The sequence below is a fragment of the Bidens hawaiensis genome, unplaced genomic scaffold (genome assembly GCF_021521415.1).
Source record: "Bidens hawaiensis isolate Kalapana, Puna unplaced genomic scaffold, B.hawaiensis_p1.1 tig00013810_1, whole genome shotgun sequence".
In the NCBI taxonomy this organism is placed as follows: domain Eukaryota; kingdom Viridiplantae; phylum Streptophyta; class Magnoliopsida; order Asterales; family Asteraceae; genus Bidens; species Bidens hawaiensis.
In genome coordinates this window covers 263,374-283,272 of record NW_027492181.1, presented here as the reverse complement: position 1 = coordinate 283,272, position 19,899 = coordinate 263,374, and the positions used below count along the sequence as shown (strand labels likewise).

General features: G+C 33.6%; 1 protein-coding gene across 1 annotated transcript; it reads right to left on the bottom strand.

The window, feature by feature from the left end:
• Positions 1-806: 806 nt before the first annotated feature.
• Positions 807-15,776, bottom strand: LOC143545074 (callose synthase 2-like). The gene is made up of 43 exons (XM_077037022.1): positions 15,545-15,776; positions 14,639-14,877; positions 14,447-14,547; positions 14,215-14,333; positions 14,044-14,137; positions 13,851-13,961; positions 13,659-13,775; positions 13,317-13,409; positions 13,099-13,190; positions 12,886-13,012; positions 12,673-12,810; positions 12,517-12,593; positions 12,348-12,432; positions 11,934-12,056; positions 11,364-11,481; positions 10,947-11,281; positions 10,293-10,345; positions 10,145-10,205; positions 9,975-10,056; positions 9,819-9,868; positions 9,633-9,719; positions 8,968-9,105; positions 8,784-8,875; positions 8,605-8,689; positions 8,365-8,525; positions 8,164-8,287; positions 7,744-7,844; positions 7,540-7,663; positions 7,289-7,440; positions 6,078-6,187; positions 5,865-5,990; positions 5,710-5,778; positions 5,425-5,617; positions 5,185-5,338; positions 4,373-4,492; positions 4,186-4,301; positions 3,928-4,011; positions 3,434-3,546; positions 3,128-3,357; positions 2,251-3,045; positions 2,128-2,178; positions 1,251-1,436; positions 807-1,175 (listed from the first exon to the last, which is right to left on the bottom strand). Exons 2-43 carry the CDS (start codon positions 14,826-14,828, stop codon positions 924-926), a joined length of 5,829 nt encoding a protein of 1,942 aa, XP_076893137.1. The 5' UTR covers positions 14,829-14,877; positions 15,545-15,776; the 3' UTR covers positions 807-923.
• Between the last annotated feature and the right edge of the window lie 4,123 nt (positions 15,777-19,899).

Genomic DNA, 19,899 nt, shown 5'->3' with positions numbered 1-19,899 from the left:
CGTTTATCAATGAGAAACGGCTATATACCTCAAATCCCACTCACAGCCACAACGTGATCCAAGGGTCACTGTTTTTCGCTCATGAGTCAACCAATGGTGAGCCCACTCACAGCCACCCGTGTGTCGTCCTGCGCCCTGGTGCATAGGTGCCCCCTCTTTACACAATAAAAGACATAATAATCTAATTGATCAACTCACAACCACACATGTACGTGTATGGTCAAATAAAACTACTTAGGCCATTCATAAAGTTAAATACTTTAAATGCTCAAAGGTTGTCATTACTCAGCTTTAATGATATTATAATGTATTATTAAATAACACCAAACATAATTTAAACAAGTCACATGCTTGCCTCTCTGTCTTCTCTTGATCATTAATTAAAAGCCAAGATAAAAGATGTCCGATGTATTTAAAAATGTGTAATAATTGTTCTAATGTAAACGTTAGTTACACCTATGTTAAAAGTCAATTCAATGTGGAACGTAATGTAATATATGGAAAATAAGTTTTAAAAAGAATTTTGTTGCATTGAGTTCTTTCAACTTCTTAAAATTCAAAGTGGTTCTCAAATCTAAATAAGATTTTGTGATGATAGAGAGGAGATGATGCTCGTAACTTGTCTACGACTGCACAATTCATGGAAACCTTAACACATATTTAAGCGTCGGTGTTACGCTTCTAGAGCTAACATGTCCAAAACGTCTCAACTTTCAAGATGTGTTTTGGTTGTTGGATGAGAATCGCAATGCAAAACGTTCAAATTTCAAGATGTGTTTTGTGCTATGATAGCTTAAAAGAGTTAAGATTACTATGAAGAAAAATTTATAATTACATACTATTCACATGTGTATCCAAGCATTTTACATACACATGGCAACATAATAATCAAGTATAAACACCATGAGGTCTGAGATAGAACATCACTCTTTGCTATTGGAAGACTTGTCTTTCTTTTGTCCACCACCAAGAATACGCGATATTTGCAGACCTCTACTAAACGCCTGGTTAAACAACATACGCGTTTGGAATTCTGAAACAAATGGGAACCAAGCAAGAAATGCAACCGGTGTGAACAAAAGTAATCCCATAATTATTTCATAGTATTGCGCCAAGGTTCTGATCGATGACCACATTCCAGATTTCTTCAGAAACGGCCTCAAAGCTTGTGCAATCTAAAAAAACATAAAATAACACTCGTTAACATTGATATCAACATTAACTAATGTTGTTGACAAATGATGACTCACCAGAAGTAGTCCCCATCCGGTCGGGAGGAACGCGAGAATGCATACGATTATATCCTTTAATGTCATATGTGGCAGTGCAATTAATGTTATTAAAGTCGAGGCGAAAGCAACGACAATAAATCCATTAATTAATCTGAAAAAAAGCTGAAAATCAGCACTTAGTGTTTTCCTCCAATATGACATGACCTGGAATCAAGCAGCAAAACTCAAATTGATTAGATATAATTATGAGTCATGGAATTTATATTAAATATTGTACTTTAGGATTGAGCCCATAAATCTCACCAAAAAAGAAAATCATCTTTAAAGATTTTTAATAGTCTATTCTAGACTAATACTGATACTTATAAATATAAATATTTGAAAGTTGTGATTACAATGGAGGGGGAAACCTCAGTAAGCCAGCAGGACAAAACCAACATTCAGTGAACAGTCCGTGAACCGTTCGGTGGGAAGTATGTTTACGCTCGTTAACTTAATAAACAAACGAACATAAACACATGTCTCGTTCGTTCATCTATGTTCGTGAAAGTTTGTTCATTTACATTCGTTTATGTTCGTATTTGTTCGTGAGTTTACTTTGTTTAAGATCGTGAGTTTACTTTCGTTAATTATATTCATTTAAAGTTTTTGGCCCACTATAATTTAGTCTAGCTTTACAACTTTTTAAGCCATACAGATTACTTTTAACTAGTTTTAGCTTAATTATATTCGTTCACATACGTTCAATTATGTTTGTTCGTCTACATCCGTGAACTGTTCATTTATACCGTGAAATGAACAAACATAAACGAACATGAAATCTTCATTTTCTTAACAAACGAACATGAACAAGAGGAACCTAAATATTAATGTTACTCTAACCAATGTAACGCACCTTCATTACAAGAAGTGCACCAATGATAACAAGCCATGAAATTCCATAAACCTGCAACCAGAAGGCAAATATTATTACATCTAAAAGTCAAAAAGTCAAACCCGTACAACACACGAAACGTACCAGAAAACTTTTGCTCTCGGTTAAGCTAAGATGATACACAAGTCCAAACTGATAAATAAAAAACCGAAGAGCCAAAACAATCTCTGTAATAGTACCACGTACACCAGAAGATATAAGATGCTCCTGTTCTTTTTCCCACCACGACTCCCAACTTTTATCAACGGCAACACCGATCCCACCTCGATTACTTATCCACTTACTCCAATCAGTCCAATCATCAACAATCTTTTGCCACTCAAAACCCGAGGGGTTAAACAGAAAGGGAGCAAAAAGCCATGATCCCACCATAAACCACATTGATACAGTAATTAATATGTATGCAATTGAACCTCTATAAGATTGACCAAATATTTCATACACAACAAGTAGTATCAAAAGTTCAAGCCCCTTAACAAAGTGACTTCGCGAGTAAAGTCGGTAATTATCAGCAAACTTGGCGTGAAACACGACGAACCCACGGCCCGTGGCTCGATACTGTGCACCACCGTGAAGCAAAGTTCTTCCATAATAATGTGTTTTTGTCCCGAGTGAAAATGTGAAGAATACAGAAGCTAGTTGCAGTTGCATGAGGACAAAATCTGTAAACGCTTTATGAAACCCACGTTCGAGACCAATTTCCATCATCATTGGTAATGCCATTAAAAACCCGATTTGGAAAATGGATTGTGAAGCGAGAGCAACTTGAAGCGGTTTGTTGTTAACGACTGCTCGGTTTGTGGTCAGCTCTCGTTCCAGTCCACTGAGGACGAGATAAAGTCGGCCGTAGAGGAAGACATATACGATAAGCACTGTCAGCTGTTGTAAAACAAGAAGTGTTGGTCAAAAAGTCAAAGGTGTTGAGAATTGAAACTTGGAAGAAAATGTTTAAACATCTTACGAGTGTGTTGAAGTAGAATCCAACAGTGGTGAAGTAGCAAGAAAGCATACGGAAGAAGTCGAAACGGTGTCCAAGTCGGTATATGTCACGGCTCATTGTTTGTTCACCGTTACCGTTGGCAATTTTGGCCTCGAATAGTGAGATTTGGTTGAGACCGACATCTCTTCCTTTACCGACTTGTATGTATTCGTGATGAGTAACGTTTCCTCCGCGTAATGTGGAATTGAAACCTGAGAATTTGAAATTGTAAATAGAAGACAAGCAAGCAATAGAGATAATTATGATATACACATAGCAAATACTTGCCTGCAAATATATCCTCACTCAGGTTAACAATTTTAGAAGCCTTGCTGACACCGCCTCTGGTTAAATGAAACAGTCTTTCAAACACATCTGGATGCCCATAATGAAATCTGACTCTGAATGAGCAAAGGGTATAGGAACAAGATAATGAGTTCAGAGATAACAAAAAAAAAAGACAAACAAAATATATGTTAATTTGCCAATATATAATGAGAAGCTTCACTTCATGCAGTTTTCTACTATATATTGATGTTTCTATTCAAATAGCCATCATCTTAAACACCGTTACCTGTAGATTTTTTTTTCTTTTTAATAGCAAAACTGTGTTGAGCATTATTTTAAAGATGCAAAGAAGATAATCATATGATATAAAGAGCGCCAATACACACGAAAACATAAATTAATTATTCTGGAAGATGATAAAATCTCTCTGACATGAGCCAAAACCATATAATAATAGATGAATATTTACAATACGACAATATCATAAAACTTACTTCAACGGATTGGCCAACAATCTTTGCCCAATGGTTACAAAACTTGTCTCCTGATTTGACATGAACCATGCAAGAGAAGAAACACTGAAACCAGAAATCATATACAAAGAAATGCTATTAACCACAAAGAGGAGTATTGCAAAAACATGTTCAAACAATTAAGAAAGGATAACTTAGACGCTTGTATAATCTTCACCATTCTTAGAAAACTATATGTAAAATGAAAAAACAATAAAAAGAAACGGGTTGTTGGTGTACCTGCCAGTGAATATATGCTCTCTAAGCCCTAATATGGTTGGGGTCCGCACGCCATGCGTGACAAGAAACTCTTGAAGTAAATTCCTCATTTTAAAAGCTTCTTCCATGTAGTTATCCTGTTGATTTCACAATAAACATACTAAAACACTGTATTTAATAAACTTTAAGGTGTAAAACACAAATATACCTGGTTCATATCTATTGTTTGTAGGCCCTCCCCACGTGTAAAAATTATTGCATGATTTTGGTTTTCTGGCTTTCCCTCTCCCAATTTGGCAGGCCCGGGAAGTTTTATACGATATATAACCTGGACAATTAAATTGTATAAGTATTATTAACATGCTTTTCTACAAGAATAATAATAACGGTCAAAAATAATACTCTGTTTACAACTTCAAAGAATGATGCATGTTACCTTTATAATAGTTCATTTACCTTCAGAAATAGTTAATTTATTTCTTCTATAACAAGAATAACTACCAAATACATTTTACACCAACATGTTCATTGTTAGGATTAAACTCACATGAACAGAGCATGAAAGCAATAAACGAACACGGGGATTTAGGTTCGGTCTAAACTGACCTACGACCACGGGTGGCAACTAGGTATTCTTTGTTTCAGTAATGAATGATTACAAGTACGTAAGATATATTTACAGATGCAGAAGCTTGATGGGGCATACTAGACAGTTTATACTTTGAACACACGTACAAGGATATAAGTCTTTTTGTATATTGTTTGTTATGGTTGCTATAGAGTTGTTAGTAACTTAGGACCACTTGTATCTATCATTCCTTGAGGCTCCATATATACATGGAGGCCTAATATTGTATCTATTGAGTAAATGCATTAGATTTTATTACCTCATAATTTCTTTTCAGATACACTAATTACTCTAATAAATATAAAAGTGGACTCCGCCCATTTGACCCACGACCCAAATAAATCTTTGAATATGAACTGATTGAGTTTCTACAATATAACTGAAAGTTGTACCTGATCTTCATTTTGAACCGGGCCAGGGTCACTGGACCTTGGTACAGCTTTCACAAGAACCGAATAATAAGAAACACGATCAACCACTTTTTTTAGTTTGTCTTCACTAGTTTCTTCAACTTCATCAATATATGCAACACGAAGAGAAGGATACCTGCTCATGAATAAAAAAGAGGGCATTTTAGTGAATACAATAACAAACTTCACGCAAAACCAAACACTCTATATTACAAGTCATACGTTGTCATGAGCCTTAGAATATCATGAGCACATGGATCAGCTGATCGTTTTTGAATACCATATTGTTGGCAAGATACAATAAATGAAAACTTCATATCCACCACTGCGTGACATTGTGTCATTAACGATCGATCATCGTTGTTTAGTAACTCTTCGGTATTAGATGAAGCAGCCTTATAACCTTTCATCAACTCTGCAACAAGAATATAGATTATATAAAATGTTAATGTTATATATCACAAAAAAGTTAAATAAAAGGGTGATACTATATGTATATATGCATACCATCATCTTTTGCCATGTCAAGGAAAGCCTGAAGTACCAATGCTTGTCGATAATACATCATGCCGCGTACTAGTTTACAAACAATATAGAATTGTTTATAAAATATAAAAATAAGTTAATAATATAAACATCTTGATTACAAATTAATCACGCACCGGTTTTAGTCAATGTTTGACCTCTATATGATGCCCAATGTCGAAGATGATCTTCATAGCCTGGAAGATTTTTCAGTTCATCTTCGTTTTTGCACTTCACCCGTTGAAGAAAATTTTCCCATTCGTCTATATAATACATTATATATCACATATATGTATATAATTTGTGTTATATATGTTTAGAAAAGGAAAAACCTATGAAAACAAACTGACCAGGGTAGATTTTCTGCAAGTAAAAGAGGATGGAAACCCCATCTTCATTTGGCTTTTCTAAAGCATCCATAGAGAAAAGGACATCCTCATTGAAGTAAGGTGTAAGAACCCTTAACAAGTAATATAAAAATCAATATCAAGTGTTAAAATGGATTTTTAATGATGTTAAGTTTTCTATGCCATCATTTACAATAAAACCAGCACTATCTGCCCATATCAACATTATCCTCACACTATCTAGGGCCCACAAATGATCAGGACCATAGTTATCAAATAACTGCACTTAAATAAAAAATTAAAAATATATTATATATATGAAAAATAATACTGTTCTTCAAATAAAATAAATAAAAGCTATTATATAGTATCTAATTACTAATTAGTACCAAAAGTTCTAAACTAGTCAAGATTCAAATGTAATTCCTAAACTTGAATAACAAAATCTATCAATATAATGCCTTTGACTTCTCCTTTATCTAACATCCCTTGCAGTTCTTTTGCTCGGCTTTTATGTTCTCATGTTCTTGGCATAGATAATGCCGAAGTGCTCGCCTATAAACTAGAAGCGCATTTATTGAGACTCGCTTGAAAAATGGGCCTGGGCGCTAGAGGCGAGGGTTTTTAATAACTATGATTCAGGACATGAAACTTTTAAATAAAATGTTATTCTTTAAATAAATGTCATAAAAAGTGTAGGCCTGTAAACAGACCGGGTGTTTAATGAATAGTCCGTGAACCGCTTGGTGAAATATTCATTTATGTTCTCATTTATTTAATAAACGAACAAACATGAACACGTGTGTCGTACATTCATTCACGTCCGTGAACGTTCCTTCAATTAAATTCGTTTATGTTTGTCATCTATATCCGTTAGTTTACATTCCTTAATATATTCATTTAAAATTTTTGGGTTCATTACAACTGAATCTGGTTTTAATAACCTTTTAAGCCCAACACATTGTGTTTCACATTAAATTTAACTAGTTTTAGCTCATTTATGTTTGTTCATCTATGTTCAGTTATGTTCGTCCGTGAACCATTCGTTTATACTATTAACGAACGAAGATAAACAAACACAAAAAAAAACCCGTTTGTTCAATTGTACATGTTCGATCATTTGTTTGGTTAAAGTTAAACGAACCAACACGCTTTGTTCATGTTCGTGTTCGTTTACAAGCCTAAAGAAGTGTGTAAAAATGATGCAAACTTACGAGAACGATATCATGTTTCTAACTTTAGGTGCTGCAGGCATTTCCATAAACAATGAATTTGAGAAAAAAGATATACGCCTTCTGGCTTCTATGTTTGATGGCACATCCATTGCAGATTCTTTTTCAGTCAGCAAAAGATGAAGCCTTGTTATCTAAAAACAAAAAGAATCATGATTTAACTACTCAAAACAAGTTTAAAAAATATAGTCATAATAAAATTAAGATTGGGAGTCAAAAGACCATGAACTTACTTTCTCTCTCCAAGCTTCTTCATCTATTGTAACGGGAAAATTAAGAACTGCAAAGAATTTATATCGTTTATCAAGTGGTGCTTCATCGTTTCCATAAGCACCACCATGAGTTGATTCCATCAAACTGTATGTGTGAAGCAAAAAGAAATCAATTAGAGAATGTTAATTAAGAAATCAATAATACTAATCCATATTTCATTGTACCTAGAAATTGACTCGTCTATTATTATGTCTCGTGTCACCACCTCCAACATGTTAAGTAACACAATCACAACATCATCCTTGTCACTTTCTTCATTCTTCATCTGTAAGAAACAAAAATCATGAAATTAGTTTGAGAAGTGTTAAAAGGTCAAACTACTTGCTTTAAAATGTAGGCTTGTAGACAAACCGGATGTTCAGTGAACCGTTCGTTTATGTTCATTTATTTAATAAACGAATGAACATGAACACAATATTTCATTAATGTTCGTGAACATCGTTCGTTTGCATTCATTTATGTTCGTTACTTTTAATTGGTTTTAAAACGAGCAAGAAAACTCTGTTTAAGGGTTAAGGTTTGTGTTCGATCGTTTGTTCAGTTTACAAGCCAATTAAATTGGTTTGAAAGAAAATAATATTTACCAAGAACTCAATAAGTTTAACAAACTGATCAGTGAGGCTAGGAAGTTCACTCATATTAAGCTTGGATAACACAGTTTTCTCCTCTATGTGTTTGTCCACTATATCAAATATCTCGCTCAAAACACTGAAAAAAAGTTGTTCACATAATATAAATATATGAATTATGAAACGACTCAGATTATTAAAAATTAAATTGCATACGCCTTCTCTCGATCACCCGAAACCAAGAAATTCATAATATTTCTGCATGAAGCATAGCATTCGCGAACTGCGTAGACCATATACGCGTCTGAATCCAGCCTCTTTTTCAGTTCAGAATCCCTTCCAGTACTATCTTTTGCCATATCCAATGCTATAGGAAGCTAAAGTTTGATCATCAAAAAGTCAACATATATGTACAGGTAAAATTCAAGAAAGAATATCATTCAGGATGTAAGAAACCTTGCTAGCAAGTAAAAAAGGAGGCCACTGAATGAGATCCAAATCCAGATCAGCAGAGTATGGCATGAGTAATAGGTCCATTTCCCTGGTAAAGATAAAAAAAACCAGTACATAATAAAATCAATGGTGCATTTTTTAACGATATGTGCGCGTAAAAATATAAAATCATCTTCAAGCACCTGTTAGTAATCAAATCTTCATCTCTGAAACTTGTGATTATTCTATTCCACATCTGGGCGAACCTTGCTGCTTCCTCTTTCTTAGCAGAGACCTGAAATAGATATAAACCGAATAATTAATTATAATAAAATGAGACAAAACTTTGTACTGTGTAGTTAGTAATGACAATAATAATATTAAAACCTTAGGACTGTATCTACTTGATAGAGTGGCCTTGAGTCCCTTTTTAGTCCTTTCGCTTCTTTCTGCTGGAATTAAGCAACTATTAAAAGCAATTGGCAGTTGCTCAAATCGGCTTCTCAACATTTCCAGCGTTCGTATCTGAAAAACAGAAATATTTGAGAATAAAATTAATAATAATAATAATAATAATCACTGCAACAATAATAGCTATAAAAATAATAAGAACAATAACAATAATAGTGAGAGTTCTATGCACAGGTGCGCCCTGTGGATTCAGCAAAGTAACAGGTTTCAATGGCAAAGCTTGGACAAATACCCTTGAACATTAGAAAACAAAAAAAGTAAACAGTAAAACTCAGTGGTTGGTAGTTGCGTAAAGCACAGGTGTTGACACAAAGGGAAAGCGTATGAGTTTTACTTTTTATACTCTGTTTTTTAAATGTTCAAGGGTATTGTGGTCATTTTATCTACACTTTACAGAAATTAACTAAAGTTGGCTTTAATACCCAAAATGGTTACAAAATTAGAATCGCGAACCCCAAACACCACATTTCAAAGTTAGTACCCACACCTGCTACTTTGCTGAAACCACATGGACCATCTGTGTAATTAACTCTTGTAATAGTAACAATTATAATAAAAAAATCATACTGGAGAGAACCAACCTCTCCAAGACGCCGAAACGCACCATAAAAGCCACCAAATATTGTGGAGAAAATGGCATACCAAATTTGAGTATCCATGAAATACACCTATAGAAAACAAAGAAAGAAATCCAACTTACAAACCAACTTAAAGGGAATGAAATGTGGTATATAGAATAAAAAGAAATCAGATAAAAAAACACATACAAGAATAATAGGAGCCCAGATTGCAATGACAACACCAAGATTGTTGCTAGCTGAAATAACAAAATAAAAATGTGAAATCAATTTCATTTTTGGTGTAACTTATGTACTTGTGTTTATGGGTAGAAATAACTGAATACAACTACTAAACTTGATTACCTTGGGGGAAGAACTCATGCCATTGGTAACGTGTAATGTGAATTCTCATTATTGTTTTTGTAGGACCCACTAGAGGCTTTATCTGCAATATTAGATGTAATGACTGTTATGTTAAGATTTGGTATGCAAATATTTGTTACAAGAAAAAAGATAAAGAATAAAAATAACACCTCTAAGTAGTAACTGAAAGCTAACTTTGCTACTATGAGGACAACCCAGAAGAATGTGTACCTAGAAAAGAACATTTATGGCTACACATAAAGCAAAAGATAACTAATTTAATCGATACACACATGTGTTTCTAACAGAATGTCTTACTTAATTAGGGAAAGTGGGTCCTCGTGCATTCCCCTCCCGACGTACAGTGGAAGCTGCAAATGTTCATTAATTATCAAAAATAAACTCTAAATGACAATTCAAAAACCTTAAAAAGACTTCTTAATATGAAGATTTCTGCAAATTTTCCCATATTACCCCTGATAAAAACTGCTATCACAAAACTGAAAGAGCACATTTTTATATATAACTTGTAATTAGTTACACTTTTCATGAACGGTATGTTTTTCCCATTTTACCCCCAATGAAAACTACCATCACAAAACTCAAAGAGAGCGTTCTTAAATAAAACTTGAAATAGGCTACGCTCCTTGATCGGTATGTTTTTCCCATTTTACACCTGATGAAAACTATTATCACAAAACTCAGAGAGAGCATTTTAAAATAAAAACTTGTAACAAGTTACACTTTTCTTGAAATCTATGTTTTTCCCATACTACCCTTGATGAAGCTACTATCACAAATCTCAAAGAAAGCATTTTCAAATAAAAATTGCAATAAATTACACTATTTTTGAACAGTGTGTTTTTCCCATATTACCCCTGATGAAAACTACTATCACAAAATTATAATATTCTAAAAATATATTAAAGTTTTGGCATGTAATGACTTAAGAGGTTTCATGTACCAATGTACCTGTGACCACCACATGATGAACCGCACAATTCTGTAATCGGATCTCTCCAAATACCGGCGGACAAACGGAAACAGAAACAACAATGCAGAAAGCATGTTTGGAGACAAATAAACAACAATCGCCAAAATGAACAAAGATGGTGAACCTGATCCACTACCAAACCAATTTTTCATAGTTTCTCCAAATCCAGAAGGATTATCCAAACTATAAGAATATGTTACTGGTAAAACAATAACCCAAACTGCTGCTGAAACAGCCTTCAAAACATATCGAAGCTTGACATGAAATGACATGCTAAATCTTGCTTTCCACATCATCACAAGATCAATGACAGCTGAAAAAGAAGCAGTAATCGGATTGGTGGAAACTATTAACATTTAAGCTTTGACAAACAAAAGTCAAAAGTAAATGTTCACCTTGTGCGAGTTTCAAAATAGCTGCTGTAATGAAGATGCTCAAAACTCGCTTGAACACTTTTCCCTCAAAGATGGAACTTAGATTGCCAGATCCGTTCCATGCTATGATAATCATTGCCTAGAGTCAGCTGTTAATGTTAGTACTTACAATAATATAAACAAAAAAACAAAGCTAAAAAAATTAGAAAGAAGATTTTATGTTTTTGTAAAAACCGAACTGTCGGTTCGATTTCAGTTTTGCATGTATTTAATACCGAATCAAATATATGAATTTTCATTTTTAAATTATGGATGTTAAGTATTGTATAAAAACTTTATAAATAGTGTAACCCAAATATATTAGCCCAAATGATAGTAATCAATTAATTATTAATTAACAAAAAAAATTACCCCAAATTCATTATATTGGGACAATTATTTTTGGCCAAAAATTTACAAGCCCAAATGGCAAAACTCTGAACCGAAAAACTGAAACAGAATGATTTTGAAAAACTCAAAACCCGAAATTTCGGTTTTCTGTTCGGTTTGAGCCCAAAACCGACCCACGCACACCCCTAAAGAAAATATTACCTGTAAACATAAGATGAAAAAGCTCCACATCCTATCAAAACTCCTAAATATATGCCAATATGAATCTATTTCAACGAAATTAATCTTCCCGACCCAACGACCCCTCGTGGCAGGTTTTTCAACCTGAAAATAGAGAACAAACATATTAACTATTTAAATGTTACATGTATTCTCATACACAATGAGTACTATGAACACTCTGAGTCTCTGACTTGCAAATAATATTGAAATTTCCAAAATTTGGATAACTATTTTCATATATCAATATGCTAACTAGTAACTACGATATGTGAATACCAATCAAGCTGATGGGATGTAATGCTTCTTCACATATGCATGTAGTCAAACATGAAGATTCCCAAAAAAGTCGAAAAGTAGAGAACTTGTAGGAATGAAGAATCATAAAATACTCACGTCATTATCTCTGTGTTCTTCAGGCACGTGAAAGAAATCAGCATCAGCACGCATCGGCCATCCAATACGGAAACAGTCAACTGACCTACAATTTTATACATAATGCATTAGATATGATTACAAGAACAATAATATTGTTAAAATTACAACACAAATCTTTGAATAATACCAGAAGTACTCATTTAGATCGTCATAATTTCTCCATTGAGAATGCTTTGTCTTTCCTCCTTTGCTTTTTTGAGCTTCCTGTAAAAAACAACAATCAAATTATGAAAAAAAAAATACAAAAAAGAGTTGCAAAACATATCCGTTTTATTAACTACACCTTTGCAATTGTGTTATATATAGGTGTCACAACTTTCCTCAAAAACGCCTCCTTTTCACCCCCGTAAGCAGGCTTAACATTTTCACCAGTCACAGAATTCACGCTACCAGCCAGCATACCATAAAGTTCAAATGCCATCTGGCAAGCATATATTTATTCAAAACCCGCATTATAATATAAGTGAAAGGGTTGAAAATATGTCATAATACATACATGGTGATAGATATAGCAAAGGCATTCTGGCATAAATCTCAAGTTTGCAGCTTCGCCCCATATGAGAAGATACAAACCCATATATAGCAGTTTTCTTTGTTGAACTTCTTTTTGAATATTTGGGAACCTGTAAATGATAATTATCAGACTCAATACATTGCAACTACATTTTTCATCAAAAATATTTTATACAAATTTAAGGAGGACACTCACCAAAGACTATGCTTGCGACCCAAATACTCGCACCACTTCTGATAATTTTTGAACATTTTGTTCATAACTTCATCAACAGCACCGTCATCCAACTACAAAAGATTAATATCCAAGAATTTCATCACCAAGATTTATGTTTATGCGCACATTAAGACTAGTCCAAATAGGTGTATATATGAACAACAGGAACTATTTTACGGCACAAAATAGTATAATACCTTAGGTTGTTGACCAGGCTTTGGGAATTGTCGAATATGAATATTTGCCAATAACAAGATCAAGTGCTCCCTTTGATTCGAAACATTATCTTTCTGCAATTTACATATTATTAGATGTAGCAATTTCAACAAATTTTGTTAAAATGAAACAGGTGATAACTCCCATAAGTGAACTTTTAATGCCTAAGAGTGACTCAAAAACTAAATTATTATCAAAACAGTACAATTTTTGTAATCATACTTGACACATCAACCACTTATAAACTTTTGGAAAAACGTGTTTCGGGTCAACTGTACCGGATATTATCCAGTTTGACTTGTTATCATGCCACCTCAGCATACCTGAAAACCAAACATAGCTTGTAGCCAATCCAAAATGTCTTCATCCACTTTCTTCTTGTGACCTTTTGGCCAAGGTAAACCTCTGGTGTTACGAAGAGCTGAGACTGAAGCTTGTATCTAAATATAAACAAGTGAAAGTGTCAAAATACCACACTATATGAAAAACTGGCATGCAAAAGTTCTTTAACAAACCTCTGGATATTGCATAATTGCTTGATTTGAACTATCAGAATCAAGTGGAAGTATGTTATAAGGAGCATACATTTCTGTCTTCTCAGCAACCTTCTTGTGTACTTCCACATCCTATGAAAACATGTCTGTTAATAACTCATCAATTTACAGACATTTAAATGATTTTTAAAAGAAAAAAAGGTCAAGCATTTACCTCATCTGCCACCTCAACAGCTTCATGGAGATTGACAGCCCTCAATACCTCAAACAGAACAGCAGCTGTTTGATAAGCTTTTGTAAGACGTGTACTGATATTGAAGACAAATTTGTATCAGAAAATGAAAAAAAAAATGATGCCAAAAAGACTAGAAGAAAAGATGATAACCGGTCAGCTTTATCAGCATTTTGCAAAGCTTTAATGTATTTTCCATAATAATCTCGATAAAAGCTCTGCATTTCACGAGCATCACTCTTTTTTCGGCCTGCTAATGTTGTTTGATCTTCCTGTATATAGTAAAAAGTTGCAGTTCATATGACAAGTAAAAGAAAGCAATTAATGTAGTTACATGAAACTTTAATAATAAAATACTGTCATTTGCATTGAAACAAACGCATACCCTTTCTAGGCGTTGAAGTAGGGCAGTTTTGAATTGACGAACCCCACGACCACTTGATGTTGGATCGAGTCTGTGAGCTTTCTCAAACGCATAGAACCGACCTAATTATGCAAACAATAAATATGGATTACCGATGATAACAAGCAATTAAACCAATAGCTCCAAAAACCAAAACAGAAACACCAGACTTACAAAGATAAGCAACCCTTGGATTACTAGGTTCAACTTCATTAGCAACACGAAGAATAGGTGCAATTTCAACTAGAGATGAAGGCACCACTTCACTATCCATCATAGCCTCCCCACCCAAATTACCAGCTGTTTGAGTCCGCAGCAGCCTGCCAGGTGGCGGCTGATTGGACCCTCTTCGATTGTACGCCATTGTTTCTTCAGATTCTAATCCACAAAAGCTTCAGCTCACTATAAATCTCCTGCTGGTACACATAATCAGCACCTTATATAACAATATTATAATATCCTAAAAGCAAGATCACTTTATCAACAATCAAACAGTGAAACAAATTCTTCAATTATTCAAATCCTCTGCGTTATCTGTCGCCATTTCACGAAATTAATCAAAACACCATGATTACATAATCCATAAAACATCTCAAATCAGTAAAAACCCCAAAATTCAACTCGATTTAATCGAAACAAGTTGAAATTCAAAAGACTGAAAACCTTGCGATCGCTTCACCTCAATCGAACAGTGAATATACATAACATAACTATACGATCATTCAAACAGATGCCGATGATGACCTTACCTACCTGCTGGCATACATAATCAGCACCTTATGTAGTAATAATATTATTACATGATAAAAGTAAGATCAACAATCAAACAGTGAACCAAACACTTCAAATTCTCACAATTATCATAAACAAAAGCTACAATATATCGCTATTTCACGTAATTAACTAACAAGTGATAAAAACCTAATTCATAAAACATCTCAAATAAGCAAAACCCCTAAAATAACTAACAAGCTGAAATTGAAAAACCTGAGCCCTTGCGATCAGTTCAGCACGATGAAACAGTGAATAATCATAAGATAAGTAGAGGATCATAGAAATATAAGCTTATTATGAAGTTACCGAGTGAGTTATTACTGATCAACGTTTCATTTTGCGGAGGAGTTGAAATTAAACTCTGATCGGTATACTGATTAATATTATTATTATTATTATTGGTTGGTTAATTGATTCCGAGTGGATAAGGAAACAATTGATTGATCGAAGCAGAAAGAAAAGAAAAAAAAGAGTGATGATTGGATTGAAGACGGAACTAAAAAGCTTCAGTGACAAGTGAAAGAGAGAGAGAGAGAGAGAAAGAGAGAGAGACAGCTTTACTGCTTTACTTTAGTTTACAATAATAATATTATTATATTATTATTATTCACGACTTCACTTCCCTAATGCGACGCTCAATTGTGTGAGTGACAGACAGAGTATCCACAAGTATTTGCACTTTGGGGATGTTTGGCATAGCTTTTTTAACCAAGCTTATAGCTTTTTTAGCATTTTTTTATAAAATAAGCTTAATAAATGTTTGGTTTAGCTTTTTAAGCTTATGCTTATGAGCTTATATAAGTTCATTTAAAGAAGCTTATGTCAAGATGGTTTTTTAGCTTATTTAAAGAAACTTATTTGTTTAAGGTTGTATGTTACTCATTTTCCCTTCAAATGGTGATGGATTAGTAATTATTGAAGCAACTTATTACTCTTAACAAATTAAAGAATGGTGGTTTAACAACTTATTAAGACACGTAATTAACTTGTAGAATATAAGCTAATCCAAACACTTAAAAGTAGCTTATCAAATAATAGAAAATAAGCTATAAGCTACTTTAAAATATAAGCATAAGCCAAAATAAAAAAGCTAGGCCAAACACCCCCTTAAATGAGTGAATATGAACAGAGGTTGTTGTGTTCCTAAACATTCAGTAATGTATTTATTTTTGTTTGCTAGTAATATTCTTTTTTGTGATAATCAATCTAACATTTGAATTTTATAATTTTATTGTTTATGTTCACTTAATTTCGTTAATGGATTGTTTTATAAGATTCTGTTCGTTTATGTCTGTTTACAACGTTGCTTCTTTTGTTTATATATGCAGTAATTCTTTTTTTAATAGCTAAATATTACATTCTACAGGGCTTGAACCCTTAAGATCCTATGCTACACCTAACTATCTTACCACCACATTCTAAACGTACATGATGTCGTGTGTTAACCTGACAATATTATTATTTTTATTTATTTTTCTGTAAATACGGTTAGAGGTGTTACTAATCTTAATCAATACGGAGATAATTTTGTAGTTGGTTTAACATATGATTGGGTGATTTGTTTAATAATAAGTTATACGGTGTTCATCGTTTGAACGACCGAACCATTGAAACTGTATCAAGTGTCGATTTGAGATCCAAATGGTTTGTTTTTTATGGTTTTAACTTTTTAGTTTGGTTTGTAACTTGGAACTGGTCATGTAAACCGAACCGAGACCATTATCTTTATTATCAGAGAAAAATCAGTTGTACACCTAATTACCCATGCATTCACATCAAATGAAATTTCATTGAAACCTACAATATATAAATACCTAGTCTTTATCAACGTAATTTCATTGAAAAATAAAACCGAAAAAATATATTTATATTATTTTTAAGGTAAACGTCAACGTTAAAATAATATTTTGAAGACAGAATTACATAAATTGTTTTTTATGTTTACATCAAATTTCAGTGGTTATCCTTTATCTTTAAAAATAATATAAATTGTCCTTTACATTTCCAAATGTTACACCGTTTGTCCTTTAGCCCTAACTCAGTTAGTTTTTATCGTTAAATCTGGTCATGTGCCTTAATTGGTCATTTTACCCGCTTATTAAAAAAACATTTTAAAAAATAAAAGAATGCATCTCTCTCTCTTCCATTCATACACCACCACCAACCCATCACCACCACCACCATCTTCTCCGGTGAACCACCCCTACCATCTTCTCCGGCGAGCAACCACAACTACCAACCAACCCACCGTTTTTTCTCTCTCTTTCTCTCTCTAAAAACATTAAACATAGCACTTTCTCTTTCTTTGAAACTCTCTCTCTCTTTCCCTCTTTATCCATACCTGCAAATCATCAACCACCAACAAAACCGTGACACATCCTTCGCAGCAAAATCAAACGGAATCCTCGATCTCTTTTAGTTTTCTTTATGGAAATCGGAAGTTGGAAGCTTTAGGTTGTTGAAATTGGGGTCGGGTAATCGAAGCTCCAATTGAATCGAAAACGAACTGTCTATTCAATAAGGTGTTGATGTTGTTGTGAAGGTGGGATTTGTTACTGTTCCCCTATGTTACCAGAGAACATATTAAGCGAATTAAAGACGGGATTTGGTACCACCTGCCATGCCATCTGCTTCCCTTATGTGACCAGAGCCGCCGCCAGATCTGCTGACACAAACCCTAGAATTTGGGGGTTTGTTTTGAGATTACTTATTCGAGGCTCCGGCGAACGTGCCGGAGCTGTGGGCTTGCGACTAGCTGCAATGTGGCGCCCGAGGTTGGTGGTGGCAGAGGTGGTGTGAGGTGATAGGCGTGGTGGTGGTGTTTATAGGCGGTTATGGAGGTTGCTGGAGGTCGATGGTGGCCGGCGGTTATGGCGACGTGGGTTTGTGGCAGAAAGATAGAGAGAGAGAGAGAGAGAGAGAGAGAGAGAGAGAAAGATATATCTTATATATATATTATTTTAGTTTATTTATTAATTTTGTTAAGTAAATAGGTTGATTGACAATTTTGCCCTCATGTGCAAGACACGTTACTTGAATTAACGAGAAATACTAACTGGGTTAGGGCTAGAGGACAAACGGTGTAACATTTGAAAACGTAAAGAACAATTTATGTTACTTTTAAAGATAAAGGATAACCACTGAAATTTGGTGTAAAAATAATAGACAATTTTTGTAATTCTGTCTGGAAGGACAAAACCAAAAAGTTGCAAAACATTATGTTGAGTAAATTAATAGCAACACACATGCCACCCACTCCAATTGTATTGTCATTTATTAATGCGTTACACATTTTATATTGACTATGATTTACTAATTTCGACATCGCCTTTGGTCGTGAGTTATTTTTTTATTATATCACTAACTCTCATGATTTTCAAAGTTTAATTCAATATAATTATTTTGGTCACATCTCACATGCATGTAATTTAATAATACACATCTACTTTTTGGATTTAACTGAATTATACATATAGATAAAGATGGTGTCACAAGTTTTTTTAAAAAAATCCGCTATTTTAATATATGTTATTTTAGTTTAACTTCTGGACAAATTTATTAGCAACTAGTTTAAGTCCCGTGTAATACACGGAGAATTGATGAAAATTATAAACTTTAAACGTTAACCAAAATACAATTAACAACACAGTTATCATATATTGTTAATACAATTACAAATTATATTGAAATTACAAAACAAACATTACACAAAAATTTTACAAATAAGCAAAAAAATTCATTGTGCACGACATTTGTGGTTGTATTGGTCAAACAAAACCTAAATGTTATTTTGTTGTCTGTTGGATTCAATGGTGTTCTATGGATCAAAACCTTAAAGTAGAATTCAAAACATTGATCCGCATCACTAACTTGGTTTATAAAGAAATAAACTATTCATACTCTTTTTTTAGTAACCACCAAAAGGGAAATACAAAAGTTAAGGATGTATGACAGGTTCTATCCAAGCTTCGTCGTCTCGCACCTTCTAGGCATGATATTTATCTAAAAGAAAACCAACATAAATGTTAGTATAATGGCTATACATTAACATACTTAAAACATTCTTGAAACACCATTCAAATTTAACTATTTTGATCTCGAGCACCCCAAACGTGTATTTTAACGTTCTTAATCATCAAATTATATTTTTCTCACGAACGTGAGGCCATTTTAATGCGCAAGACATATTTATAAATCCTCTGAATCGAATCGAAAGAAATTTGAAATCCCAGGCATTGTTCATGGAAAGTCACTTTTCTATGTCAAATACCCAACATGCCCAACTTAATTGAATCACTTCATGGAAAGTCATCATGTTTAGTTTTAAGATCCACACCAATCCTTGTGTTTGTTTCAAAATTAAACATTCTAATTTCACATCTTTAAAAGTTGCATACTTCTCAGTATTGATTCAAATCCTTTTCATAATCGAATCAAATCCTTATTGTAATCAAATAAAAATCTTTTCAGAATTGAATCAAAATCTCTTTTGGGAGTTTGTACATCTGTTAGATGCACTATGCTTTGGTAAATTCTTTTTCATTCACTATACGTTCATATGAACTTATGGCCCGTTATGATAATAAATATCAATAAATAATCTCAATTTTCTCATATCTTCATCTAGCAAATGGGCTACTAAATGTAAACTAAAGGATATA

Excerpts from the sequence above, each read along its gene's own strand:
- LOC143545074 (XM_077037022.1), bottom strand. The coding sequence starts at position 14,828 with ATGGCGTACAATCGAAGAGGGTCCAATCAGCCGCCACCTGGCAGGCTG. Across the intron at positions 8,876-8,967 it reads CAAGTAGATACAGTCCTAAG|GTCTCTGCTAAGAAAGAGGA; the intron begins GTTTTAATATTA and ends TATCTATTTCAG. Across the intron at positions 4,012-4,185 it reads GAGCATATATTCACTGGCAG|TGTTTCTTCTCTTGCATGGT; the intron begins GTACACCAACAA and ends TTCTGGTTTCAG.